The 27,970-nt window shown below is 42.2% G+C and overlaps 1 protein-coding gene across 2 annotated transcripts in view; it reads right to left on the bottom strand.

Annotated features, from left to right (window-relative positions):
• Positions 1–3,585: 3,585 nt before the first annotated feature.
• Positions 3,586–27,970, bottom strand: part of TM6SF2 (transmembrane 6 superfamily member 2) — a 31,475-nt gene continuing 7,090 nt past the window's right edge. The window contains exons 2-10 of one of the 2 annotated variants that reach the window (XM_039333031.1): positions 23,293–23,390; positions 20,996–21,093; positions 18,145–18,248; positions 17,255–17,337; positions 15,802–15,926; positions 12,335–12,436; positions 9,205–9,297; positions 8,265–8,384; positions 3,586–4,333 (exon numbers count right to left, since the gene is read on the bottom strand). In XM_039333031.1, coding sequence (XP_039188965.1) covers positions 4,133–4,333; positions 8,265–8,384; positions 9,205–9,297; positions 12,335–12,436; positions 15,802–15,926; positions 17,255–17,337; positions 18,145–18,248; positions 20,996–21,093; positions 23,293–23,390 — 1,024 coding nt within the window. In that variant the 3' untranslated portion in view covers positions 3,586–4,132. The remainder of the gene's footprint in view (positions 4,334–8,264; positions 8,385–9,204; positions 9,298–12,334; positions 12,437–15,801; positions 15,927–17,254; positions 17,338–18,144; positions 18,249–20,995; positions 21,094–23,292; positions 23,391–27,970) is intronic. The other variant, XM_039333032.1, reaches the window with a different exon arrangement.

The following is a 27,970-nucleotide window of genomic DNA, read 5'->3' as shown; positions in this document are numbered from 1 at the left end:
ATTCATTTAACTACTGTGGTGATTTGCTTAATAACCATAGCAAAAAAGGAAGTAAGATTGCACAACTTACTTAGAGACTGCCTCACTTAGCAAGGTCCCAGTGCTGGTCGTAAATCAAGGACTACCTGTATTAAGAAGAAGACACCCACCCCCACCCCATATGTTCTAGGCAAGGCTGGTGGATGGGAGAATGCAGGATTGCAGTTTATGCTTGTGTGTGAGTGTGACCAAATAGGATTGCAGCTTATGCTTGGGTGTGAGTGTGACCAAAAGAGGCCCCCACTCTTTCCTTTTTTCTTAAATTACACAATGGACATCCACTTCCAGCATACAAGTTTCTGGTGACCCCCCCCCCAAGTGATTGCAGCACAATTGGGAGTGATGTTGCATCAACAAAAATGCAAAATACAGGTAGTCCTTGACTTACGACAATTGAGTGCAAATTTTCTGTTGTAAAGTGAGACGTTTAAGTGAGTTTTGCCCCATTTTACAACTTTTCTTGCCACAGTTGTTAAGTGAATCACTGCAGTTAATAAGTTAATAACCAGGTTGTTGAGTGAATCTGATTTCCCCACTGATTTTGCTTGTCAGAAGGTCACAAAAGGTGATCACGTGACCCTGGGACAGTGCAACTGTCATAAATATGAGCCAGTTGCCAAGCATCTGGATTTTGGTCACATGATCATGGGATGCTAAAAAGGTTGTAACTATGAAAAATGGTCATAAGTCACATTTTTCAGTGCCATTGTAACTTTGAACTGTCACTAAACAAACTGTTATAAGTCAAGGACTGCCTGTAAGGAAAGTGGGGATGAATTCATGCAGCACTTTAGGCCTTATCTTTGTTGAATAATGGTTTGTTGATAAGCAACCAGCTGTGACTTTATGTATCAGGCTATGGTTTGAAGTGCACAGCTGTTGCATTCTGTGCCTTACAGATCTTAAAGAATTGTGGCCTACCAGGCATGTCAGTGGTGAAGAATGCTGGGCATTGTAGTCCCAACCATGATGCATATCAAAAATAATAGTAGTAATAATACTTTATTAGATTTGTACAGTATGCAGCCCAACTCCCTGACACCCAGCAACCTCAAAAATGTGGGGGATATAGATCACCACCATTTTGATTTTTCTGATCCATTCCCACAGGCACTATAAGCCATAATTGGTGGGATTTATTCAGCACTCTGACCGTAACCATGATTTACAAGGCAAGCTATGGGTGCACATAACACGCTAAGCTGCACACTAGCAAATTCTACTAGCCCGTTATGTTAAACCAGTGTCAGTATCCCAACAGCATCTTTCTATCATGGTCATTTAGAAATAAGAATTCAGCAGAACAACCAATTCTCCAGGCAATCTACCTGTGAATATTACTTCCTTGAATTGAATAACCAGATAGGGGTGAAGGATGCAAATATCTCTAAGCTATAATAGTGTACAAGTAATCCTCAACTTATGACAGGTTGCTTAGCAATAGTTCAAAGTTACCACAGAGCCCCCAAAGGATACTTACAACCCAGTTCCAAAGTTCCAATGGCTGCCCCTCCCCCACGATCACATGACCGTATTTTGAGCATTCAGCAACTGGCAATGACCATGATTTATGTTTTTCTCCGAAACTGGCATTTACTTCTCCCATTGGCAAAAATGCCGCAGGCGAATAATAGGTTTGCTTAATTATTGTGGCATTCGCTCAACGACCGCTGCAAAAAAAAAAAAAAGTCGATGGTCTTGTGATGACCCACTTTATGATACTCATGACCTAGGCTATGAATATAAATAGGCAGGCTCCATTATAATCTGTAAATTGAGGACTACCTGCACTTTTTCAGAAGCATCTACTGCATAATGGAAAATAGAATTTTTAGATGAGAATGATCTTTCGGCTTTGCAGAGGTCTAATATTATTGTTCTAGTAGCAAAAGAACAAAAGAGCCATAGGGGCGCAGTGGTTAGAATGCAGTATTGCAGGCTAATTCTGCCGATTGCCAGCAGTTCGATTCTCACTGGCTCAGGGTTGACTCAGCCTTCCACCCTTCTGAGGTCGGTAAAATGAGGACCCAGATTGTGGGGGCAACATGCTGACTCTGTAAAACAGCCCAGAGAGGGTTGTAAAGCACTGTGAAGCGGTATATAAGTCTAAGTGCTATTGCTAAAAAGAAAGCTGCATGTGTAGGGGCAATTACCCAATTATATGGGATGCAAAAAATAGGAGAAGATTGTTGGTTTTCTGCCCAGCTTGGAGGTTTCCTAGAACAGGTGCTTGGCAGCTAGAAGAAACAGGACAAGAAGGTGCATTTGAACTTGCACTGCATTATTAATCCTGTCACTGGAGCCAACAACATACAATGCTCTGTACTTGATAGTTCTTGTGGAGGTAAAAGTCATTTTTTTTAATTTTACATTTTTTAACCTGCCTTATTATTTTTTTAAAATAATATTATGTGAACTTACATAATATGCCTTTGAGGCTGATTGGACTGAGAGTGGGAAGAACTAGCCCAAAGTCATCCAGCTGGCTTTCATGCCTAAGGTGGGACTAGAACTCACAATCTCCTGGGTGATTGGCCCAGATTCATCCAGCCGACTTTCATGCCTAAGGCGGGACTAGAACTCACATCTCCTGGGTGATTGATCCAAAGTCATCCAGCCGACTTTCATGCCTAAGGCGGGACTAGAACTCACAATTTCCTGGGTGATTGGCCCGGAGTCACCTAGCTGGCTTTCATGCCTAAGGCGGGTCTTTTGGTTCTAGCCTGGTGCTTTAACTACTAGATCAAATGTTACCTTCCCATCAATGATTGGCACTGAATTGGTTTCCACATGGTATAAAGCTGTTGGCTTGCCTGACTACTGTGAGGCAACTAAACTGAGTTGAGTCTCCATACAGATGGTCCTCAATTTATGACCGGTTGCTTAGCAATCATTTGAAACTCCAACAGCCTACCTGTGGGTACTTATGACCTGGATTTGAAGTTCCAACAAGTTGGGCCTCCCATGGTCACATGACCACACTTCGGTTGCTCGGTAACCAAGCTGCATTTATGGCTGTTTGCAGAGTCCTACAGTCATACGAACAGATTTTTACCAGCGTTTTGCCAAAAACTGGCATTTGCTTCCAGTTTTTTGGGCAAAACCATCCAATAGCAAACCATGGATTTGCTTAACAATTACGATGCTCACTTAACAAATGCCACAAACAAGCCTATAAAACCGGGTCGGTCACATGATCACTTGACGACTGCCATGAGTTATGATCACAATGGGCAGGCTTCATTAGAGTTGTAATTTGAGGATTACTTATATTGTGCTAAGAATATGCTTTTCAAACCCCTTAATGCAGGGGTGTCAAACTGCCGGCCCGCAGGCCGGATGCATCATGGCGAAACTGCGCCCACCCCATTGCCGACAATGGAAATGTTGCGTTGCGAGTTTGACACCCCTGCGTTAATGCATTCATACAATGCATTAAGTCAAATCAACCAAACTTCCCAGGTTATCTTGTGAACCCAGCCAGTATGAATCTAGATAGCATCGGTCAGTTTGGCCAAGCACAGACAAAAGACACAAGAGTCAAACTCTTTAAAAGTCATATATTAATCTTTTTTTTTCCCCTTTATGATTCTGTAAACAGTGACTTCTTGGTGCTGTTCCAGGTCTCTGTTTCTGTGTTATGAACAAGTTCCTTTTGTTCACAAATTAGCACCCATCCTTTCCAGATGAAAAATAAGAAAAATGGACACCACGATAGCCAGCTTCTTCAAATTACATCCTCAAAGGCTTTCAAATCTCTCTGGTTCTTCTCACATCTCCTAGGAACCCCCCCACCCCAAAACCTCAGTGTAGTTTTTAAAGACCTAAAACCACCATGCCTTTGTGTTAACTTTGTTTGCCACTTCAAAAGGATCTGCTATAGACAAATGAACGTTTTTGATTTCACCGTTTCAAATCAGCTTCAAGTGCATCACGCAGATGAGAAAAAAGGTTGGCTGAGGCTGTAAAAGAACCCCAGAATGGTTTGGACCACCCACCCCCAAGTTACTTAAAACTCTGTCAGAACTGGGGTTCTCCCCAGGAAGCATCTGTGTGTAACACCATTGGATTTGAGCACAATATTTCCTTTTTTTCACTGGTTCTTCTTGTCTTTGGACTGGGACACCGGGCTACAGAAAAAGGCAGGTTTGTAGAGACAGCGGTAAGCTAAGAGTTGTGGGCCCACCGCATAGGCTACATTGCACAGGACAACAAACCACCAATCTCTTTCTGGGATGCGGTACGGAAATGGAGTGCGATGGTGAATAGAAGCAGCAATGTGGGAAAACTGAGCCTGAAAAATGGAAGAGACAGAAAAGATTTTGAGCAGGGGGTTGGACTAGAAGACCTCCAAAATCCCTTCCAACTCTGTTAGTCTGGAGTGTTGGCTATTCCTCCCAGCTTATAGTGTTATTCTGGATGGAAACTAATCAAGCAGAGAAGCAACCTGGAATTAAGGAGAAATTTCCTAACAGTAAAGACAATTAACCAGTGGGACAGCTTGCCTTCAGTCGTTGTGGGTGCTTCATCATTAGAGGTTTTTAAGAAGAGACTGGACAGCCACTTGTCTGAAATGGTATAGGGTCTCCTGCTTGAGCAGGGGGCTGGACTAGATGACCTCCAAGGTCCATTCCAGTTCTATTCTGATTCTGATTCTGGTCAGTAGGTCTTGTGGTGGCTCAGGTGTGGGTGTGTTCTAATTTTCAACTTTGCTTATTGTATTTGTGCCTTTTTCTCTTCCACTCAGGTCTGCCATAGATAGGCAACAAAACATGACTTTTTGTGCGTCTTCAAACACACTGATGCTTAGGAGCACAAATATGCATCAGTAAAGTCTCTTCTAAAAGGGATCATAATATCCTTTTACGTAGAGCAGTGTTTCTCAGCCATAGCAACCTTAAGAAGGGTGGACTTCATGCTGGCTAAGGAATTCTGGGAGTTGAAGTCCACCCTTCTTAAGATTGCAGAGGTTGAGAAATATTGATGCAGAGCCACATCAGAAATGATTCTCTTTATTTCGGGCAGTCTCATTCAGGCATGTGTGCCAACTGGCAAATGCTTTAATAATTTCAGGAATAAATTTGGAAATTCTGCTGGCTAAACTGAAGTTAGAGGAGCGGAACACAGCAAAATGCAAATGCCAGGAAGAAATGCCACAGGGGAACTGATGCATTTTTCTATATCTTCTTGGTACCCTCTTCAAAATTACTGATCTGGGGATTTCAAATTTGAAATCCCTAGATGTACTAAGGCAGCAAAATATTCTACAGTCATGGTTTCAATATTTACAAATAATGGATAGATGGACTGTAGACAAGAAAGAGGGAATAACACTAGAAGATAGACAATTGGTTATTCAGACTAAAAACCAAAGTACGGCTCATATAAAAAGAATATACAATGTTTTATTAGAGTTAGATTCGGAAACAGAATTGGTTAAAGACTGTATGATTAAATGGGCTCAGAATATACAGGAGCCGATCTCATTGGATTTAGGGGAGACAATTTGGATAAGAAATGTTAAATTTACACAAGCTCAAAATTTGAGAGAAAATTTTTATAAAATGTTCTATAGATGGCACTTAGATCCTAAAAAATTATCTTGTATGTATTCCAATATACAGCCCAAATGTTGGAGATGTGGCAATAATGATGCGACATACTTTCATATTTGGTGGAATTGTAAAAAAGTAAAGGCTTTTTGGATTATGATTTGGTGGAACATTCAAAAGATTTTTAGAAAAAAGATAAAGTTTACTCCTCAACTATTTTTACTTGGTATTTTTGTTGACTTAAATGAAAAAAAAACTACTTTGATGTTGAATTTATTAACTGCAGCAAGGTTACTAGTAGGTTTATATTGGAAGAAAGATTCCTTGCCTACTTTAGAAGAATGGATATTTAAAGTATCTAGTTTTGCAGAAATGGCAAAAATTTCTGCTTATTTAAAGGATCATACACAAGAAAGATATATTATTGTATGGGGAAGGTGGATAGATTATATTCAGAAAAAGTATGGAATTAAAAAGTTTCATTTATTTTATGAATGAATTTTAAATATTATAGAGAATTGTTTTATAGGTTATGGAGTTAAAGGTTAATTATGATATTTTTTTCTCTTTTTTCTTTTCTTTTTTTTTCTTTTTTCTTAAATACTATAATTTTTTTTATTATTAACCCTGTATTCTGCTCTGGGAAGTGAAGGGAGGGGGGTTGGGGGTGGGAGGGAGGGTAGGGTTTTTTTTTCTTGTTTTTTTGTTTGTTTTTTCTTCTACTTTAAAATTTTATTGTATTTTTATAAATGATTGTATGTTTAAAAAATAAAAAAAATAAAAAAAATTACTGATCTGGAAAGCACCAAACCCCATGAAAGAGTGTATTTCACTGGCTGGCAAACTGTTCATAGATCAAAAACCAAACTACAAATGAGCTTATTGAAATTTCAACAGTCCAAGGTCCCTTGGACCTTGCCTGAAACACTGAGATTTTACGAAGTCCAATGCCTTGTTGCCGAAATCTCTACAAAGTTTATTTTCTCCCCAAAGTCTCACAAAATACAGGTAGTTCTCAACTTACAACTGCAACTGGGATGAGAATTTCCATTGCTAAACAAGATGGCTACTAAATAATAATAATAATAAAGTTGGAAGGTACCTTGGAGGTCATCTAGTCCAATCCCCTGCTCAGACAGGAAACCCTACACCATTTCAGACAAATGGCTGTCCAATCTCTTCTTAAAAACTTCCAGTGTTGGAGCATTCACCACTTCTGGGGGCAGGTTGTTCCACTGGTTAATTGTTCTAACTGTCAAGAAGTTCCTCCTTAGTTTTAGGTTGCTTCTCTCCTTGATTAGTAATAGTAGTAAAGTTGGAAGGGACCTTGGAGGTCATCTAGTCCAACCCCCTGCTCAGGCAGGAAACCCTACACCATTTCGGACAAATGGCTGTCTAGTCTCTTCTTAAAAACTTCCAGTGTTGGAGCATTTACTGCTTCTGGAGGCAGGCTGTTCCACTGATTAATTGTTCTCACTGTCAGGAAGTTTCTCCTTAGTTCTAGGTTGCTTCTCTCCTTGGTTAGTTTCCATCTGTTGTTTCTTGTCCTGCCTTCAGGTGCTTTGGAGAATAGCTTGACCCCTTCTTCTTTGTGGCAGCCCCTGAGATATTGGAACACTGCTATCATGTCCCCCCTCGTCCTTCTCTTCATTAAACTAGACATACCCAATTCCAGCAACCGTTCCTTATGTTTTAGCTTTCAGTCCCCTAATCATCTTTGTTGCTCTTTTCTGTACTCTTTCTAGAGTCTCAACATCTGTTTTACATCGTGGTAACCAAAACTGGATGCTGTATTCCAAGTGTGGCCTTACCAAGGCATTGTAAAATGGTATTAATCTTTCATGTGATCTTGATTCTATCCCTCTGTTAATGCAGCCTAGCACTGTGTTGGCCTTTTTGGCAGCTGCAGCACATGGCTGGCTCCTATTTAAGTGATTGTTTACTAGGACTCCAAGATCCCTCACACAGTTACTACTATTGAGCAAGGTACCCCCTATATATACCTGTGCATTTGGTTTTTCTTGCCTAAATGTAGAACCTTACTTTTGAGTCAGACCTGATTTTATGACTTTTTTTGTAAAGGTTGTTAAACAAATCACTGCAGTTATTAAGTGAAACATGCAGCAATTCAGCAAATTCAGCTTTCTCCATTGACTTTGCGTGTCGGAAGCCGGCTGGGAAGAGTCACAAATGGAGTTTGTATGTCCATGGGACATCTCAACCGTCATGGTTAGCAATGGAAATTCTGGTCCCAATTGTGCTTGTATGTCAAGGATCACCTGTAGTGCTTTCTTCCAATAAAGTTTTGCCATATGACATTTGTAAACATTTAAACTGTCCAGTTACTGCACTATTCTAACCACTGCGCCATGGTAGTACAGTGGGTTAGAATGCACTATTGTAGGTTAATTCACTGTCCACTGCCAGGAGTTTGATTTTGACCAGCTCAAGGTTGACTCAGCCTTCCAAATGAGGACCCAGATTGTTGGGCAATAGGCTGACTCTGTAAACTGCTTAGAGAGGGCTGTAAAGTACTGTGAAGCGGTATATAAGTCTAAGTGCTATTGCTATTGCTATTCTTTGACGTTGCACTTCAAAGAATATGACAGCTCTGAATGTGAGGATCTCTCCTGACCTGAAATTGGGCAGTATCCTGCAGGCTCTTCTACATACCTGTCCAATAGCACCAGCAAAAACCAAGGCCCAGTCCCCCATCCATGTGCATCCAGGAACGAGTAATCCGTAGATGCAGATGCAGAAATACGGCAGGACATAAAATAGATACACCAACATCTACAAACAAGGATACCGAGAAACATTAGATTCCAGCACAGATCAACAATACAAGATTTCCTGAATGACGTTGTCTATGGAGATTCTCAATCATCCAGGTCATGCGTGTCCCAAAAGTGCTTTTCCAAAAGACAGCTGAACTGAAGAAGCTTCTTAGATGAGAAGTGGAATGTTTTCAAGCAAAAAAAAAAAAAACAAGAAAGTCCAGTTGCCTTTTGGAAAAGCACTTTTGGGACTTGAATGATAATCTGGATCCATAGGCAACCACATCAATCCAGATTTTATGAATGTGTTTTGAAAAACACAGTTCTAACAGATGCTGTCATTATAATGAAAGGAAGAGGAAGCAGTCAAAGGCTGCAGACCCCAAAATCAGAAGGGCATTAGGTTAAGGTATGTCTAGTTTAACGAAGAGAAGGACAAGGGGGGACATGATAGCAGTATTCCAATATCTCAGGGGCTGCCATAAATAAGAGGGAATCAAGCTATTTTCCAAAGCACCTGAAGGCAGGACAAGAAGCAACGGGTGGAAACTAATCAAGGAGAGAAGCAACCTAGAACTACAGAGAAACTTCCTGACAGTGAGAACAATTAATCAGTGGAACAGCCTGCCTCCAGAAGCTGTGGTGCTCCAACACTGGAAGTTTTTAAGAAGAGACTGGACAGCCATTTGTCCGAAATGGTGTAGGGTTTCCTGCCTGAGCAGGGGGTTGGACTAGATGACCTCCAAGGTCCCTTCCAACTTTACTACTATTACTATATTAGGAGGAGTTTACAGAGTTATTCTGCAGGGAATTCTTCCCAGACAATTTGAATGTACCTGAATCTTGGGATAGGCCACTGGGTCTCGCAGGTACGGTTCTTGCTGATAAACGTAATCAAAGCAGGAATCAGCTCTGCAGTCCAGAACAACCTGTAATTGCAGAGAGACACAAACATACACACACACACTGTTTGTAAATTTATTTACTTCGCCCCTCCCCAAATCATGAACAACTCTAATATTCCAAAATGGAATGATTACCACTCTTGGCACCATATTTCTTCTGTATCAGAAGACATTTTGCAAAATGCTTCATCCAGCTTGGCTTCTTTTAAGGGACAGAGATTCAAACGAGTGATGGATTAGAGCAGGGGTCCCCAACCTTGTCCACTTTATGACTTGTGGACTTCAACTTCATGCTGGCTGAAGAATTCTGAGAATTGAAGTCCACAAGCCATAAAGTGGACAAGATTGGGGAACCTCTGGATTAGAGCACAGATAATCTTCATTTAGTGACTGCTTCATTTAGTGACAGTTCACAATTACAAAGATGATGAAAAAGTAACTTTGTGACCAATCCTCACATTTACAACCTTTGCAGGTCTGCAAAGCAAAGCTGAGGTAAAATTGTAAGCTCAGTCATGATTTCATTTAGCAACCGCTTTGCTTATCAATCAAGGTGCTGGTCCCGGTTGTGGTTGCTAAACGAGGACTACCTGCTTGACAACTGTCTGAAGTTACAAAGGATCGCCCCAAAGTTACTTACTACCTATCCTCAAAGTTATAACTGTTACACACACACCCAGTCATGTGATCGCATTCCAGTCGCTTGGCAACCAGCTCTCATTTATAACTGATTGCAACATCCTACAGTCACGAACATGATTCTGACAAAAAAAAACCAACCTCGCTTTCAGAAGGGATTCACTTAACAATTATATGATTCACTTAATGACCAGTGACTCACTTTACAACCATTGTAAATCAGTTGTACAATTGAGTCAAGTTATGTGGTGATCCGCTTAACAGCCACAATGACTGTCCAGGTTCAGCTCTGGTCCTTACATGAGGTCTGAATAGCTGAATTGGACATTTAGTTATGAGGCCACTGCCATATCTCCCAGTAGACATTTTGTGCAGGTAGTCCTTGACTCACAACAGTTCATTTAGTGACCATTCAGAGTTACAACAGCACTGGAAAAAATGACTTATGACCGCGTTTCACATTTACGATCACTGCAGCCTCACCACGGTCATTGGATTTAAATTCAGACGCTTGGCAACTGATTCACATTTGTGACAATTGCAGCATCCCAGTGTCATGTGACCACCTTTTGCGACTCTCTGACAAGCAAAATCAATGGGGAAGCCAAATTCACCTCACAGCCATGTTACTAACTTAACCACTGCAGTGATTCACTTAACAACTGTGGCAAGAAAAGCCGTAAAATGTCTGTCTCAACTGTCTCATCTAGCAACAGAAATTTTGGGTTCATTTGTGGTCGAGGATTATCTATATATACTTGCGTGGATTGTGTGTATATCTTTACTTCTCTTTGTCAAGTTCTTATCATACGCTAAGTAATAATAATAAGTGAGGGCTATCTGGGTATTGGGGGAGGGGAAGGAAAAGAAATGTGGTTTGTGTGAACAACCATCTTTTTTCCAAACATGGGGGCCCCGAAACTCAGGGCCCAATACATGTTTGGATGTGTGTTCAACCAGCATTCAACTTCAGGAAAACTAAAACTACAGTATGGCTCCAAAGGCTGTGCAGAGAATGGCAGAGGCCTCAAGTTCTGGTTCTGTAAGACCATCTCTCTGCTTTGCTGTTGCCTCACTTGTTACACCAGAGGTGGGGAACTATGGCCCTTTTATGACTTGTGGACTTCAACTCCCAGAATTCCTGAGCCAGCATAAAAGGTCCATAGTTCCCCACTCCTGTGTTACAGCCATAGAAAAGGCAGTGTGCATTGCTTCCACTTTTTGCCTCAAGTACCCTCCATAGGATATACTTTCCTAATACCCTCACAGACTGCATGAAATGACTCAGAGAACCATAAGTGGGCCGTAGACCACAAATCTGAGGCCCCAGTTTAGTGGCTGAACATCTCATTTGTATAGATAATCCTTGACTTACGATCACAACCAGGACTAAATTTCCATTGCTACGTAAAATGGTTTAGTGAGTCACATCTGATTTTATGACCCTTTTTGTCACAGTTCTTAAGTGAATCACTGCAGCTGAAAATCACACAGCTTTGCTTGTCAGAAGCTGGCTGGAAGTTTGCAAATGGTGATCATGTGACCCCAGAATGCCACAACCATTGTAAATACATGCTGGTTGCCAAGGGCTCGAATTTTAATCACGTGAATGTAGGGCTGCTGTGATGGTCGTAAGTGTGAAGACCGGTTATAAGTTACTTTTATTTTGTGTTGTTGTAACTTTGAATGATCACTAAATGAATGGTTATAAGTTGAGGATTACCTGTATGCAAAACATCTAAGTTTTAAATACTGGTCTAACTGCCAAAATTGTTCAAGGGCTATTTTAAGGGCAAGCTGGCTCATTCTATAGGCAGAAAACAGTACCTTTAAAGGAAAAAAAAAAAAAGATAGATGGATAGATAGGGGTGACCCTGGGCATCAGCCGGGTTGGCAGGAGTCTCCTGACCATGTAATTCATCAATCATTTTTTCCCCAGGAGATCGTGACCCCTCCATTAAGGATGCTTACAAAATGCAGATTGGGTCTGAAAATGAATCTGCTGATCTCGACATTGTGGACACACTGCAGTCTTGGCAGAATTTACCGCCACAAGAGATCAGTACTTGCAGTCCAGCATTGATGGATTACCTGCTGTTCAATCAGGTATCACCAAAGTCCCCATTAATTGCATAAGTTGGACCAAGTCATGAACCTCCTCTGGTGCACTAGTAGGAAATAAAAGTCTCTCTAGATCAGTGTTTCTAAACTTCAGCCACTTTAAGAGGTGTGGACTTCAACTCCCAGAATTCCCCAGCCAGCCATTGAAGTTGAGTTGAAGTCCACACCCCTTAGAGTGGCCAAGGTTGAGAAACACTGGTCTAGGCCAGGGGTCTTCAAACTTGGCCCTTTTATGACTTGTGGACTTCAACTCCCAGAATTCCTCAGCCAGGCAGACATACAGACAGACAATTATCCTTACCAATCCTCGGAAGAGTGTGTAGACCACAGCCAAAAGGAGAAATCCTACCAATCCCAAATCCATACGGCGCTGGAGCAGATTCTTCTTTTGCTCTTCTGCAACCTTTCCCAAAATAGAAAGAAAAGTAGAATTAAGGAGTCTTGCTCTCAGAATGGGATTGGAGGTTGATTCAAAACTGGGGCCTCACAAGAGAAGATTGTCACTATCAACTTGTTTTGAAATTGGTACAAGATTGTGAGCAGGCAGGAAGTGACAATGCAGCCACCACAGGATTGCAGAGTTGTGATGCACAACAGCCTGTAAACTGACAGCCAACAAGTGAATGATTAGTTCAGTGTTTCTCAACCTTGGCAACTTTATGCTGTGTGGACTTCAACTCCCAGAATTCATTAGCCATTAATGGAAGTGTTAATTTACTGTTTAATTGATTATCAGTCGAACTGATACAGTTGCCCATCTACCCAAATCCATGCTTCTCAACCTTGGCAACTTCCAGATGTGTGGACTTAAACTCCCAGAATTCCTTAGCCAGCCTTGCTGGCTGGGGATTCTGGGAGTTGAAGTTCACTCACCTTAAAGTTGTCAAAATTAAGAATCGCTAGTCTAGTCTGATAAATTGTTTTCTGGATGGTCTGTCAAGTATCTATCTGACATTTACTATCTACTGTATAATTAGATGCCTCTATTCCCCTTCCACCCCACCAAGATTCTTTCCTCAAAGAAATTTTATACTTCTGAAAAAAAAATGCTGATCCCTCACTTTTGTGCTGTTTTGGCTATATAAGCAAGAATACTTGCCTCTGAGCATTGGAAATAGAAGGAATGAATTAAAAATTGTACTGAATACTCCTTGAGAGGTAGATAAGAAAAGTCAGGGACAAATCAATGGAAAGAATGATGATTTTGGTTTAATAATAAAAAGCACTATTATACAGATCAGCCCAACACGGTAGCCAGATTAAAAAAAAACCCAATATCTAACTATGTTTATTGTAACTGACACTTTGAATTATTAGAGATGGGAATAGAGGTGGGATGAAAAGCCAGTTTGGTCTAGCTAGTGGTTAAGCACCAGGGTAGAAACTGGAAGGCTATGAGTTCTAGTTCCACCTTAGGCATAAAAGCCGGCTGGGTGACTTTTGGCCAATCACCACGAGACTGTGAGCTCTAGTCCTGCCCTTAGCATGAAAGCCAGTTGGGTCACTTTGGGCCAATCATCAGGAGACTGTGACTTCTGATCCCGCCTTACGCGTGAAAGCCAGCTGGATGACCTTGGACCAGTCACTCTCTCTCAGCCCTAGGAATGAGGCGATAACAAACCACTTCCAAAAACCATGCCAAGAAAACTTGGGAGTCTCCAATGAGTCAACACTGATTGAAAGGCACCGCCAAGAAAACCACTTAAAAAAAACAAACAATCTATTATATGAAAAGTACCATAGTATACAGGGAGTGATAGCTATAGAACTACTGGTAATTCTCAACTTAGAACCACAATAGGGATCAGAATTTCTGTTGCTAAGCAAGGTGGTTGTTAAGTGACTCATGCCCATTTTTAAGACCTTCTTTTGCCATGGTTGTTAAGCAAATACTGCAGTTGCTAAATGAGTTCTGCGGTCATTAAGCAAATTTGGCTTCCCCCATTGACTGTGTTTGTCAGAAGCCAGCTGGGAAAGTCACAAACGGAGATCATATGACCTGCTCAATGCTGCAACAGTCTAAATCAGGGGTCTTTAAACTTGGCCCTTTTATGACTTGTGGACTTCAACTCCCAGAATTTGTGCCTGGCTGAGAAATTCTGGGAGTTGAAATCCACAAGTCATAAAAGGGCCAAGTTTGAAGACCCCTGGTCTAAATACACACTGGTTGCTAAACACATACTGGTTCCAATATCTAAAGGGCTGCCACAAAGAAGAGGGAGTCAGCCTATTCTCCAAAGCACCTGAAGGTGGGACAAGAAACAAAGTATGCGGATGACATGGCAATGGTGGGTCTTATCCGGGATGATAATGAAAATTCTTATAGGGAGGAGGTGAAGGCTTTGGCGGACTGGTGCAATAAAAATAACCTGGTTTTGAATGTTAATAAAACAAAGGAGATCATTGTTGATTTTAGAAAGAGCCAGCATAGTCATACTCTACTTTGCATCAAGGCTTCAGCGGTGGAGATGGTCAATAGTATTAAGTACCTGAGGGTGCAAATAACTAACAATCTGACCTGGTCTCTTCATACTTTATTCTTAGTGAAGTGTGCAAACCAGCATTTGCATTTCCTGCATCAGATGAGGAGAGCACATTTTTCTCTTTCTGTCCTGGCCACTTTTAACAGAGGTACGATTGAGAGCATTTTAACAAACTGCATCACTGTTTGGTTTGATGCTAGCAGTGCCTCAGATAGAAGGTCCATACAGAGAGTGGTAAGGACAGTTGGGAAGATTATAGGAAGCTCACTTCCCGTTATTCAGGACACTGCTTATAAGCCCTATGTGCTAAGAGCTTGAAGCATTGTTAGAGACCTCACACACCCACTTCACAGTCTGTTTCTGTTGCTCCCCTCTGGGAGGAGGTTTCAAAGTATTTATAGCAGGACTACTAGATTCTGCAACAGCTTTGCTTCTTATGTCATCCGTCTTGTAAATTTGCAGGATTCTTTTTTTTTCCGCCATGAATATGTATACATTCGAACTAGACTGTGATGTTTCTCTGTGTCATATATGTGTGTGTATGTGGGCATATGTATAATGGTATATTTTGAGAGTTGAATGCAACGAAATTTCATTTTAACGTACTATAATGATTAGTATACATTTAAAGTGACAAAGTTTTGTTTTGTTTTGTTTTGTTTCTAATGGATGGAAACCAATCAAGGAGAGAGAACCAACCTAGAATACTAAGGAGACATTTCCTGATGATTAGAACAATTAATCAATGGAATAACTTGCCTTCAGAACTTGTGGGAGCTCTATCACTGGAGGCTTTTAAGAAGTTATTGGACAACCATTTGTCTGAAATCAGTGGAACAACTTGCCTCCAGAAGTTGTGAATGCTCCAACACTGGAAGTTTTTAAGAAGAGATTGGACAACCATTGGCTGAAATGGTATAGGATTTCCTGCCTAAGTAGGGGGTTGGACTAGAAGACCTCCAAGGTCCCTTCCGGCTCTATTCTATTCTATTCTATTCTATTCTATTCTAGTCTAGTCTATTCTAGTCTAGTCTAGTCTAGTCTATATGGTTGGACTAGAAGACCTTCAAGGTCTCTTCCAATTCTCTTGGAAGAGAATTCTCTTGGAATTCTCGGTGCCACTGTTAAGTGCCCAGATTTTGATTAAGTGCCTGTGGGGATACTGCAATGATGTGTGATGTGAGAGGACCAGCTGTCACTTTTTTTCGGTGCCACTGTATCTTCTAGCGGTCACTAAACAAATAATTGTAGGTCAAGACTACCTTTAAACATATATTTTTCATACCTGATCAGCTGTTGGCAAAGGGCAGGTCTTGGGCTGGGCAAAGAATGTTTTGGCTGCCCAGATGGGTATGATGAGGTAAAGAAGGTTGAGCAGAAAGGTTGGTCGGACCTCAGAGCTGTATTTTCCTATAAGCAAAAAATCAGGATTTATTGATTTTTGAAATATTTTTAGAGAAAAGTTTAAAGCTTTAAAACGGAGCTTAAAAAGGGGGGGGGTTCACTTAAGGTTAAAAAATATGAAACAGTATAGTGAATTTTGTTAATATAAATGATAAAGATTAATGTGCAAGCAATATATATATTATTGTCTATAATAAGAAAAAAGTAGAAATGTTAAAGTTAATTTTTTAAAGAAAAGAATAAGTCTAATTTTGTTTTCATTTGGAAACTGTTTCTGGATTTTGACCTTATGATGGCAAAATGAAACTTTGACTTTGATTTTGCTGATTAGGTAGGTTCATTGTTACAGAAAGGTATAATATATATTATTATGTAAGAGTAAAAAGTTGAGGCTGTAATGTTACTATCTTCTACTGTGCTAAAAAGAGTCATAAGTCAATGCCCTTTTTTATTTTTGCTTTTTCCTACCCTTAATTTCCCATTATTTTCATTTTCATTTCCTGGCTCAATAACAGTAACTGCTAGAGGGATCTTGGAATCTTAGGCTGCATTAACAGAATGAAAGGACCAAGATCACATGAAGTGTTAATACCACTTTATAGGTCTTGATAAGACCACATTTGGAATACTGCATCCAATTTTGGTCGCCACAATATAAAAAAGGTGTTGAGACTCTAGAAAGAGTACAGAGAAGAGCAACAAAGATGTTTAGGGGACTGAAGGCTAAAACATACAAGGAACGGTTGCTAGAATTGGGTATGTCTAGTTTAATGAAGAGAAGGACGAGGGGGGACATGATAGCAGTGTTCCAAGATCTCAGGGGCTGCCACAAAGGGAGTCCACCTGTTCTCCAAAGCGCCTGAAGGCAGGACAAGAAGCAATGGAAGGAAACTAATCAAGGAGAGAAGCAACCTAGAACTAAGGAGAAATTTCCTGAGAGTTAGAACAATTAACCAGTGGAACAATCTGCCTCCAGAAGTTGTGAATGCTCCAACACCGGAGGTTTTTAAGAAGAGATTGGACAACCATTTGTCTGAAATGGTATAGGGTTTCCTGTCTGAGCAAGGGGTTGGACTAGAAGACCTCCAAGGTCCCTTCCAACTCAGTTATTCTGTTATTTGTATTTTATATTCTGATAAACTAATAACAATTTTGACAATGGATTCTGCTATCGGTATTTTTGAAAACAGAAATTCCAATAACAGCCAGTCCATTCTATTCCTTAGCACCCTCCCAACATCTTTTATTCTAAGGAATGGACTTTTTTATTTTAAAACATAACTGAAATAGGAAAGGGATTTTGTCAAGTCCAGAAATAAAAAAATAAGACTCACCAATCACATTGCCCAGCAGGAAGACTATGAGTGTCATGATGAAAGATCCTGTCCAATAGAGACCAACAGTCCGATAACTCTTTCTAGAAAGCAGAATGTTCCGGTAACTCTTTTTAGAAAACAAGCAGATATCCTGGAAAGCATTACAGGTAGTCCTCAATTTATGACCATAATTGAACCCAGAATTATGGTTAAGTCCTGGTGGTCATTAAGCGGATCACCACATGATCACACCCAATTTTACAACCTTTTGCAACCTTTTGACTAGCAAAGTCAATGGGGAAGCCAGATTTACTTAGCAACCACGTTACTAAGTTAACAAATACAATGATTCACTTAACAACAGTGTCAAGAAAGGTCATAAAATGAGGCAAAACCCACTTAATCACTGTCTCACTTAGCAGCAGAAATGTTGGGCTCAATTGTGGTCATAAGTGGAGGACTCTCTGTACCTCCCCATCTTTTTATACTTCAATGGATCAAGAAGGTGTTTGCCTGAGCCACCTCACAATATTACTTTGTTTCTCAGGACTCAAAATATGTTTCATCCCCCTTTGCCCAGATCAGGGGTAGGCAACCTTGGCTCTTTTATGACTCATGGACTTCAACTCCCAGAATTCCTGAGCCAGAATGGCTCAGCTTGGAAACCTCTCTCTTTCTCCTCAGCATGGCTGGCTCGGGAATTCTGGGAATTGAAGTCCACAAGTCATAAAAGAGCCAAGGTTGCCTACTCCTGGCCCAGATTATAGTTCTCGCATATTTTCATCAAGATCACTTCCCTTTCTCTCTATAGTTATCATCCCGTATAAAAATACGATAGAGTCCCAGGAGTTTTTGTGGTCTACTTCTTGACCTGATCTATCTCAAAGGGATGAAACTTGGCCTCTCACCTTTGAACAATGGCTGCAATCATGACGAGATACATGGCGAAGTTCACCGCAGCATGCCAGTAGGAGATCATGATGCCATATGCTGTGCCCAGATACAGCTCACCCTACAACGCAGAGGAGAAAACAGGAACACTGTAAAAAAAAAATCACCTTGAACTCGCTCCTCTCCCAGATGGCTTCAGAACAAGTCAACCAGCTGAACGCAGCAAGCTTGTTCTCTGTAGCACCAAAAGGCAGGGCTGGAAGGCATCAAAGCAAAGCTAAATTTTAACAGGGGTAGGCAACCTTGGCTCTTTTATGACTCGTGGACTTCAACTCCCAGAATTTCTGAGCCAGCATCCCTTTCCCCTCAGCATGGCTGGCTCAGGAATTCTGGGAGTTGAAGTCCATGACTCATAAACGAGCCAAGGTTGCCTACCCCTGTAAAATTTAGGAGAAAGCTCCTAATAGGACAAGCTTCCTCGAGAGACTGCAGCCTCTCCTTCACCGGAAGTCGCAAAGCTGAGATCAAAAACCAAAGGTTGCAAGATTTCTGAGCAGAATTTTGGATCTCTGAGCATCCTTTCCACTTGATCAGAACTCACGCGACACACCAACCATGCCAGTTAGAAACTTGGCAAGTGAATTTTCACAATGATACTGTACAGACATGACTCATGATCACAACTGAGCTGCACATTTCTATTAACTGAACCTGGCAATTGAGTGAGTCACGCCCTATTTTGTGACCTTTTTTTTGCTACAGTTGTTAAGCAAATTGCTGCAGTTAAGTGAGCCATGCAATTGTTAAGTGAATCTGACTCCCCCCTCCCTATTGACTTTGCTTGTCAGAAGCTCCTTAGATAGATTACAAATGACAACCCCAGGATCTCAGGACACAGCAACCAGGGTAAATACATGCCAGCTGCCCAGCACTTGAATTTTGATCACGTGATCGTGGGGATGCTGCAATGGTCATAAGTGGGAGAACTGGCTATAAGTCACGTTTTTCAGTGCCGTTGTAACTTTGAACAGTCGCTAAATGGATGGCTGTAAGTCGAAGTCTGCCTGTCATGTTTTGTGGGAAAGACCTTGGGAGCCGGGAGAAGAGATACTGTTGGTCAGATAACAGAGAGCCTAGCCCACCACTGGATAGCGGGCAGGGCAAAAAGTTCAGGAGGGACCCTCCCTAGTTTCCTGGGACATGATGGGAGATATAATTTCATAGAGAAGTATGACGGGAATTATGGTCCTAAGTTGTGCTGGTTGTTAAGTGGGCCACCATGTGACCTCATCCAATTTTACAAACTTTTTGTGGAAGTCATTAAGCGAATGTGGCAGTCGTTAAGTGGATCCATACAGTCACATGCAAACAGCCATAAATGCAGGCTGGTTGCCAACTGTCCAAAATGTGATCACATGATTGCTGGGAGGGGAGGCGGCCATTGGAACTTTGAATTTGGATCACAGGGAGTCCTGGGAGGTCCGCCGAACTTTCAAACAGTTGCTAAGCTACTAATCATAAGTCGAGGACTACCTGCATTTGCAAGAGTGATGCCAGCTTTATCAGGTAGACCAGACAGGAATCGTGATGAATAAGCTAATTCTACTTTATCGTAAATCTACATTAACAAAATCTTGCAAATCTGAAAGTAAAAGGGCAACTGGGGAAGTGTTCTGTAATTGGCTGTATCCTTCAAATAGCCATTTTGTGGATGTGCCCATGACCTGCTCCCAAAATTCCAACCGTTTGCATTTGGTTAATTTTCTCGCCTTCCCGCCAACATACAAGTAGTCCTCGACTTACAACAGTTTGTTTAATGACCATTCAAAGTTACAATAGCACTGAAAAAAGTGACTTATGACCATTTTTCACACTTTCAACCATTGCAGCACCCCCAGGGTCACGTGATCAAAATTCAGATTCTTGGCAACTGATTCATATTTATGACGGTTGCAGTGTCCCGGGGTCATGTGATGCCCTTTTGCAGCCTTCTGACAAGTGAAGTCAATGGGGAAGCCGGATTCACTTAACAACCGTGTTACTAACTCAACAACTGCAGTGATTCACTTAACAACAGTGGCAAGAAAGGTCATTAATTGGGACAAAACTCACTTAACCACTGTCTCACTTAGCAACATAAATTTTGGGCTCAATGCTGGTCATAAGTCAAGGACTACCTTATACTTACGTTTATCTGCCAAGATAAACCTGGCAAGAAAAATTTAAAATGCCTCATATTTTTTTTTTTCACATTACTGAATTTCTCCAACTGTGAAAATAGGCAGTGATCTGTGTCTGGTGAAGCTATGAGAAAGAGACATTCTCTTGTCTTCTAGAATCTTCCTCGGGAAAGACTCCATTGCATCGAGCTCAGCTTTTGACAAACATCACGGATGCAATTCGTATCATTTGACACTATTTTTTTTTTCTGGGATTTTTTTTTTAAATTCCCAGTTTTGGATTTCCATCCAAAAACTAACCACCTTTAGCCCTACTTAGCTTTTTGAGATCAGCTAGTTGGTGCCACGTGGAAGAGCAAAGCAGCTCAACTGCACCCACTTTGAATGGCATCCAGAACCAGCCAGTTAGCAGTCAAGGAGCACAACGAGTAAGGTTAGGATAAGGGTATAGATTGCTCTCAATGGGGGTGGGTTTCTTGTCCTTTGTCAACAGCACAGAAACAATCTCAAAAAGTTAACTAGGGTCAGGAACTAATGGGGAAAGAGATCCTTAGGAAATTCCAGAGCTGCTAGGCACGGTGGCTGAAATTCAGTTGATTTCCGTGTCTCTAGGCAGGCTGTAGACACAGAATTTAATGGTGGGTTCCCCCTACTTCCAAAAGCACAGGCTGGCTCCCTGCAGACAAACCTCTCTGATGTAGAAATCTGCAAAGTGGCTGATATAGCCGTCTTTCTCCAAAGTGATCACAGCGTCAGTTCCAGCAATGAAGCAAAGGACCATGAACACTGGCGGAAGAGAAAAAGTCAGTAAGTGGGTGCGCTTGTGTGTGCGTTTTCGCAGGCCATGACCTCTTGAAGTGAGCTCATTATATTTCCTAAACAAACTCTTTAATTGGCATTTTATATTCAACCGCTCTTCTAACTCTACAACCTTAGTGCAGTGACTCCCCCAACCTTTTGGGCACCAGGGACCGCTTCCGTGGAGAGATGTTTTTCGAAGGACCAGAGGGGGCACGGTTTCGTGTGCTGCCTGCATCCCACAGATGAGACTTCGCTTGTTTGCGCGAACTGATTGCTGGCATGCTGTGGACCATGGACCAGGGGTTGGGGATCCCTGCCTTAGGGGAAGTAGCTCTATAAAAATAGGGCTGTTCATTTAGTTCAGGGGTGTCAAACTGCCGGCCTGCTGGCTACATGCATCATGGCAAAACCGCGCCCACCCCATTGCCAGCAATGGGGAAAAAAGTCACGATACGTTGCGACATGTCACATGATGTTGTGAGTTTGACACCCCTGATTTGGTTCGTTTAGCATGGCTGGCTGGGGAATTCTGGGAGTTGAAGTCCACATGTCTTAATGTTGCCAAGGTTGAAAAACATTGCTTTAACAGGTGCTGTCCTTCTAATTAAAGCAATAGGATGCAATCAAAAACATGTCCAGGGAATTCTGGCTGGGGAATTCTGGGAGTTGAAGTCCACCCGTCTTAAAATTTTCAAGGTTCAGCAACACTGCTCCAAGCCTTAGATCTGGGGTAGGCCACCTTGGCTCTTTTATGACTCGTGGACTTCAACTCCCAGAATTCCTGAGCCAGCCATGCTGAGGGGACAGGGAGAGGTTTCCAAGCTGAGCTATGCTGGCTCAGGAATTCTGGGAGTTGAAGTCCACGAGTCATAAAAGAGCCAAGGTTGCCTACCCCTATCCCAGGATGAAAATTAAGAGCAGGGGTCTTCAAACTCGCCCCTTTTATGACTCATGGACTTCAACTCCCTGAATTCCTGAGCCAGCCATGCTGAGGGGAAAGGGAGAGGTTTTCCAAGCTGAGCCATGCTGGCTCAGGAATTCTGGGAGTTGAAGTCCACGAGTCATAAAAGAGCCAAGGTTGCCTACCCCTGGCTTAGATCATACAGTATAAGCAGTGTGTCTTAAAATTTCCCACAGGTTCCTTAGCGCCATCTACTGAGAGCAGAGTGAGGCTAGTGACCAATATACTATGCTAGAAACCAGGAGTTGGTGAGTTCTAGTCTTCCCTTAAAGAGGGAAGCCAGCTGGGTGACTTTGTATGGAATAATCCTTTTCCCCATCATCAAGTGTCTAATAAAAAAAAAATCACCTGTCTTTCTTTGTTCAACTCTGACCAAAATGCCTCTGACCACAGCATTCCTTGAATTACAACTACAATTGAGTCCAAGATTTCTGTTGCTAAGCAAGACAGATTTTAAGTGAGTTTTGGCCCATTTTACGACTTTCTTGCCACAGTCATTAAGTTAGTAACATAGTTGTTAAGTGAATTTGGCTTCCCCACTGACTTTGCTTGTCACAAGGTTGCAAAAGGTGATCATGTGACCCCAGGACACTGCAAACATCAATATAATCCAGTTGTCAAGCACCCAAATTTTGATCACACATGACCACAGGGTGATTGTAAGTGTGAAAAACAATCATAAATAACTTTTTCAGTGCCGTTTTAACTTTGAACGGTCACTAAACAAACAGTTGTAAGTTGAGAACTACCTGCAGAAGGTAGGACTGTAAAAAAAAGCTGTCGCCACAGTTTTTATCCATCGGCAATCATCTCCAGATATTTGACAGGTACATATTTGCTTTCTGTAATCACAATCTGTTCAGCTACCTTCGGGGGCCTTGTTTATGCAAAACCGCTGAGTGAAAACTTCCCAAACCAATGAAGTTTAATGTACAACTATTTCAACCACGCTTTCCTATTTAGTGATCTAATCCAGTATTTCTCAGTCTTGATAGCCTGACAATGTGTGGCTGGGGAATTCTGGGAGCTGAAGTCCACACATTGTCCAGCTGCCAAGCTTGAGCAACGCTGATCTAGTCATTAGGAAGAAAGCGGTAAATCAGGAAATCAGCAATTATTTCCACTTGTCCCTCCTGGTCAAAGGATCAACCAAGATGGGAGTGTGAGGGAAGAAAAGTGTCATGCATGACAAACCAGACAAGTAAAATAGAAAATAAACATACCGTATAAAAGAGGGTCCTCGTAGGAGCGGTTTGGGAGATAAATCAGAACAAACAAAGGCGACAGAATAATAACGCCGAGAACTGCAGTCACCAAAGGGCTGTAGGGAAGAAGGAACAAGCAGAGTTCAAATGCTAAAGTCATTAATTAAAAAGCCACCACTGGGAACACTATCTGAGGCTCTCCATAGTCTCTACAAGATTCAGACATTTAGAATTTTAAACTAAATTTAAAGTGCGTGGGATTCTCTAGAATACAAACAGAGACGCTGACAGGAAGAGGGGTCAACAAAGTGAAGATGGCAACCGCCAGGATCTTCATTCCCATCACAGACCCCTGTTCGCAGGACTTGGCTTACATTTAGGGCTGTCCATGAGGTAGGAGGTCAACTCAGTCAGGATGGAGTGCTCCCCCATGCGCTCAAAGCCCTGCCCCTTTTACACGACACACGTGAAATAAAAAAGGTATGAACATACCTAATATTCCTTCCTCCTCCTATTTTCCTCACAAGAACCCTGTGAGGTGGGTTGGGCTAAGAGAGAGTGAACAACCCAAAGTCAGCCAGCTGGCTTTCAGGCCTAAGGAAGGACTATAATTCACAGTCTCTTGGTGATTGACCCACAGTCCCCCAATGACTTTCATGCCTAAGGCGGGACTAGAACTCACCGTCTTCGGGTGATTGGCCCAAAGTCCCCCAACGACTTTCAGGCCTACGATGGGACTAGAACTCACCGTTTCCTGATCTCTAGCCTGGAGCCTTAAACCACCAGCATAGCTCTCTTAGTATTGTTATAATGTTATTCCTTCGGTGTAATTTTTATAGGGGTGATTTGGACTGTGGGGAGGGAGGGGGGGTCTTCTAAATAAATGTTTTATTGTATTTATTTATTTAATGTCTATGTTATGATCCAAAGCAACTCTGGGCAGCTTACAATACAGTACAATTTTGCTTCTTTGTAATAAGGCATGGGGTACAGGTAGTCCTCAACTTACGACCACAGTTGAGCCTAAAAAATTTTTTTTGTTCAGCGAGAAATGTGTTAAGTGAGAAATTTGTTAACTGAGTTTTGCCGCATTTGACAACTTTTCTCACCACTTTTGTTAAATGAATCACAGCAGTTCTTAAATTAGTAACACGGTTGTTAAGTGTATCTGGCTTCCCCATTGACTTTGCTTGTCGCAAAAGGGGATCATGTGACTCTGGGACACTGCAACCGTCATAAGTGTGAACCAACGGACAATCATTCGAATGTAAATCACACGACTATGGGGATGCTGCAGCAGTCGTAAGAGCGAAAAATGGTCATAGGTCACTTTTTTCAGTGCCGTTGTAACTTTGAACGGTCACTAAATGAATTGTTGCAAGTCAAGGACTACCTATAACTCCATTGCCCATAATACAGGAATACTGCATTCAATTTTGGTCACCACGATGTAAAAAAAATGTTGAGACTCCAGAAAGAGTACAGAGAAGAGCAACAAAGATGATCAGGGGACTGGAGGATAAAACATATAAGGAACGATTGCTGGAATTGGATATGTCTAGTTTAATGAAGAGAAGGACGAGGGGGGACAGGATAGCAGTGTTCCAATATCTCAGGGGCTGCCCCAAAGAAGAGGGAGTCAAGCTATTCTCCAGAGCGCTTGAAGGCAGGACAAGAAGCAACGGGTGGAAACTAATCAAGGAGAGAAGCAACCTAGAACTAAGGAAAAATTTCCTGACAGTTAGAACAATTAACCAGTGGAACAACCTGCCTCCAGAAGCTGTGAATGCTCCAACACTGTAAGATTTTAAGAAGAGACTGGACAGCCATTTGTCTGAAATGGCATAGGGTTTCCTGCCTGAGCAGGGGACTGGACTAGATGACCTCCAAGATCCCTTCCAACTTTATTATTATTACTACTAGTAGTAGTAGCAGTGGTAGTAGTAGTAGTAGTACCATGAAGGGAGAGTGCAGAATGGAGCACTGATGTTAGCCATCTTGCAAAACCTGCAAAAAAATCATTCGCTCTTCACCGATCAGCTGAATTGCTTTGTAGAATTGGGGGTGCTAAATTTCTGTGCATTTATTCTTACTTGACTGATACAAAGGTTCCGCATTTTCCCATTTCCGGTACTCCAAAACTGCAGTTTCCAACTAATTCTGATTTTTTTTTTAAGAGTCTAAAAGCAGAGGAGCATCTTTTTGCTAGGGCTCCTTTCTAACTGAAAGTGTGAGACACTCAAGCTGCCACGGTTTATGCATGTAGCACATCCCCTGGTACTTCCCCCCCACCCCCTCCCACACATCCTGATTGCCCCAAATCAGAGAGGGATCACCCTGAATGCCAACCCAAGGGCTCAGCCTGTTTATACCATCAGCAGCCAATGCACCAAGCTCTGAGTGGCGCTGCAGGAAACAGGCTGACGCCTGGTATCAAACTGCAATGCAGATGCAGCCTGAGATCCATGCAGTGAGCCTGGCAGTTTAGTGGGGTCTGGAAAAGGCCACTGAGGATCCGCAGAGCTGCATGGGGTCTCCAGATCAATAGTTGTCAGCTGGAGAGGCAAAAGAGGGCATGACCCGGGGGGGGGGGGAATACAAGACTCCCCCCCCCTGCTAGCGTTTTTTTAGACGGACTGAAAGCTCAAATGCCTTTAAGCAGGCAAATGCTGAGCAAGCCAGCTAAGCATTTAGCTAGGCATGAGACTGCTTTCCCTTTGCCTGCAGAGTTTTTCCTGTTCTTTACTGCAAGCGTTAGGAAAAAGGCATTTTTCACTGCTTCTAAAAAAAAAACGTGCCTCGCAAATAGTATCTTAAACGTGGCCCAAAGCTATGCTGGCTGCATTCTTCCCCTTTCTCTTTCTGCAATACAAGTTAAGTACAAGTAGTCCTCTATTTACGGCCATAACCGAGACCAATATTTCCATTGCTAAGCAAGGCGGGTTGTTAAGTGAACAGTGTCCAATTTTATGAGGTTTTTTTTTGCCACAGTCGTTAGGTAAATCACTGCAGAATCACTGTTAAACAGAGCAGGCAGTCGTTAAGCGAATCTGGCTTCCTCCCCCCCACCATTGATTTTGCTGGCTGGAATTTGCTGGGAAAGTCACCGATGGAGATCAGGTGACCCAGGGATGCTGCAATCGTTATAAAATACATGCCAAGCTCCTGAATTTTGATCAGGTGACTGTGGAGATGCAGTGATGGCCATAGGCCAGTGATGGCGAACCTTTTAGAGACCGAGTGCCCAAACTGCAACCCAAAACCCACTTATGCATCGTCAGGTGCCGGGTGGATGTGGCCCATTTGGTGGGTGTGACCCATTTGGTGGGTGTGGCCCATTGGGTGGGCGTGGCTGCGGTGGTAACAGCAGACTGGGTGGGACTAAAAAGTTCAATCAATCAATTCCAACTTTGCAAGATCTTTTTTTTTCCCGCGAGAAGTTGAAATTGACTGATTGATTGAACCTTTTTTTTTTTTTGTACACAGCGGCAGAGGCCTAAAGCAAAAAGGTTTTATAAAACCCAGCTGAAGGCCTCGGACTGGGGCGACGGCGCGCGTGCCAATGGGATGCCACCACTGCCATAGGCGAAAGGACCATTTCTTTTTTTTCCCGCGCCACTGAAATAGTCGTAAGTCAAGGAATACTGGTGACCATTCAGAGTGACCTTGGCACTGAAAAAAATGATTGATGACTGCTTAGGACTGTTGCGGTATCCCCATGGTCAGGGGTAGGCAACCTTGGCTCTTTTATGATGCGTGGACTTCAACTCCCAGAATTCCTGAGCCAGCATGGCTCAGCTTGGAAACCTCTTCCTTTCCCTTCAGCATGGCTGGCTCAGGAATTCTGGGAGTTGAAGTCCACCAGTCATAAAAGAGCCAAGATTGCCTACTCCTGACCATGGTTATGTGATCAAAATTTGGATGCTATGGCGGCTGCAGTATCCCGGGGGGTGTCACATGATCCCCTTTTGCGACCTTCTGACAAGCAAATTCAATAGGGAAGCCGGATTCATTTAACAACCGTGTTACTAACTTAAGAACTGCAGTGATTCACTTAACAACTGTGGTAAGGGAGGTCGTAAAATGGGGCAAAACTCACTTAACAACTGTCTTTCTTAGCAGTCGAAATTTTGGGCTCACTTATGGTCGTAAGTCAAGAACTACCCATATATGTATTACATCCAGGTCTTGGACACTGACAAATTGGGGCATGTCCTAAGAAGAGCCAGCAAGGCAATAAGGGACTGCAAATGAAAAGGGATAAGGGATGATTGGATACATACAAAGAGAGAAGCAACCTAGAACTAAGGAGAAATTTCCTGACAGTTAGAACAATTAACCAATGGAACAACCTGCCTCCAGAAGTGGTGAATGCTCCAACACTGGAGGTTTTTAAGAAGAGACTGGACAGCCATTTGTCTGAAATGGTATAGAATTTCCTGCCTGAGCAGGGGGCTGGACTAGAAAACCTCCAAGGTCCCTTCCAACTCATCATCGTCGTCATCATCATCACTACTGCTACTACTACTGCTACAGTGAGTGTATTTAGTGAAAAGATGATCAGAAGAAGACCTGAGCGCCATCTTTGTATATTTGAAGAGAATGATGTACAAGTTGAATCAGAATTGTTCAGAGTCATTGCAGAAAGAGGAGAAGAAGCTGGGAGGTCAGGAAGAGTTAATAGATTCTCCTTCAT

This window comes from Crotalus tigris, unplaced genomic scaffold (assembly GCF_016545835.1).
Source record: "Crotalus tigris isolate CLP2741 ecotype Arizona unplaced genomic scaffold, ASM1654583v1 scf7180000024471.848039, whole genome shotgun sequence".
Taxonomy (NCBI): Eukaryota; Metazoa; Chordata; class Lepidosauria; order Squamata; family Viperidae; genus Crotalus; species Crotalus tigris.
This window is presented reverse-complemented; position numbering and strand designations above follow the sequence as displayed.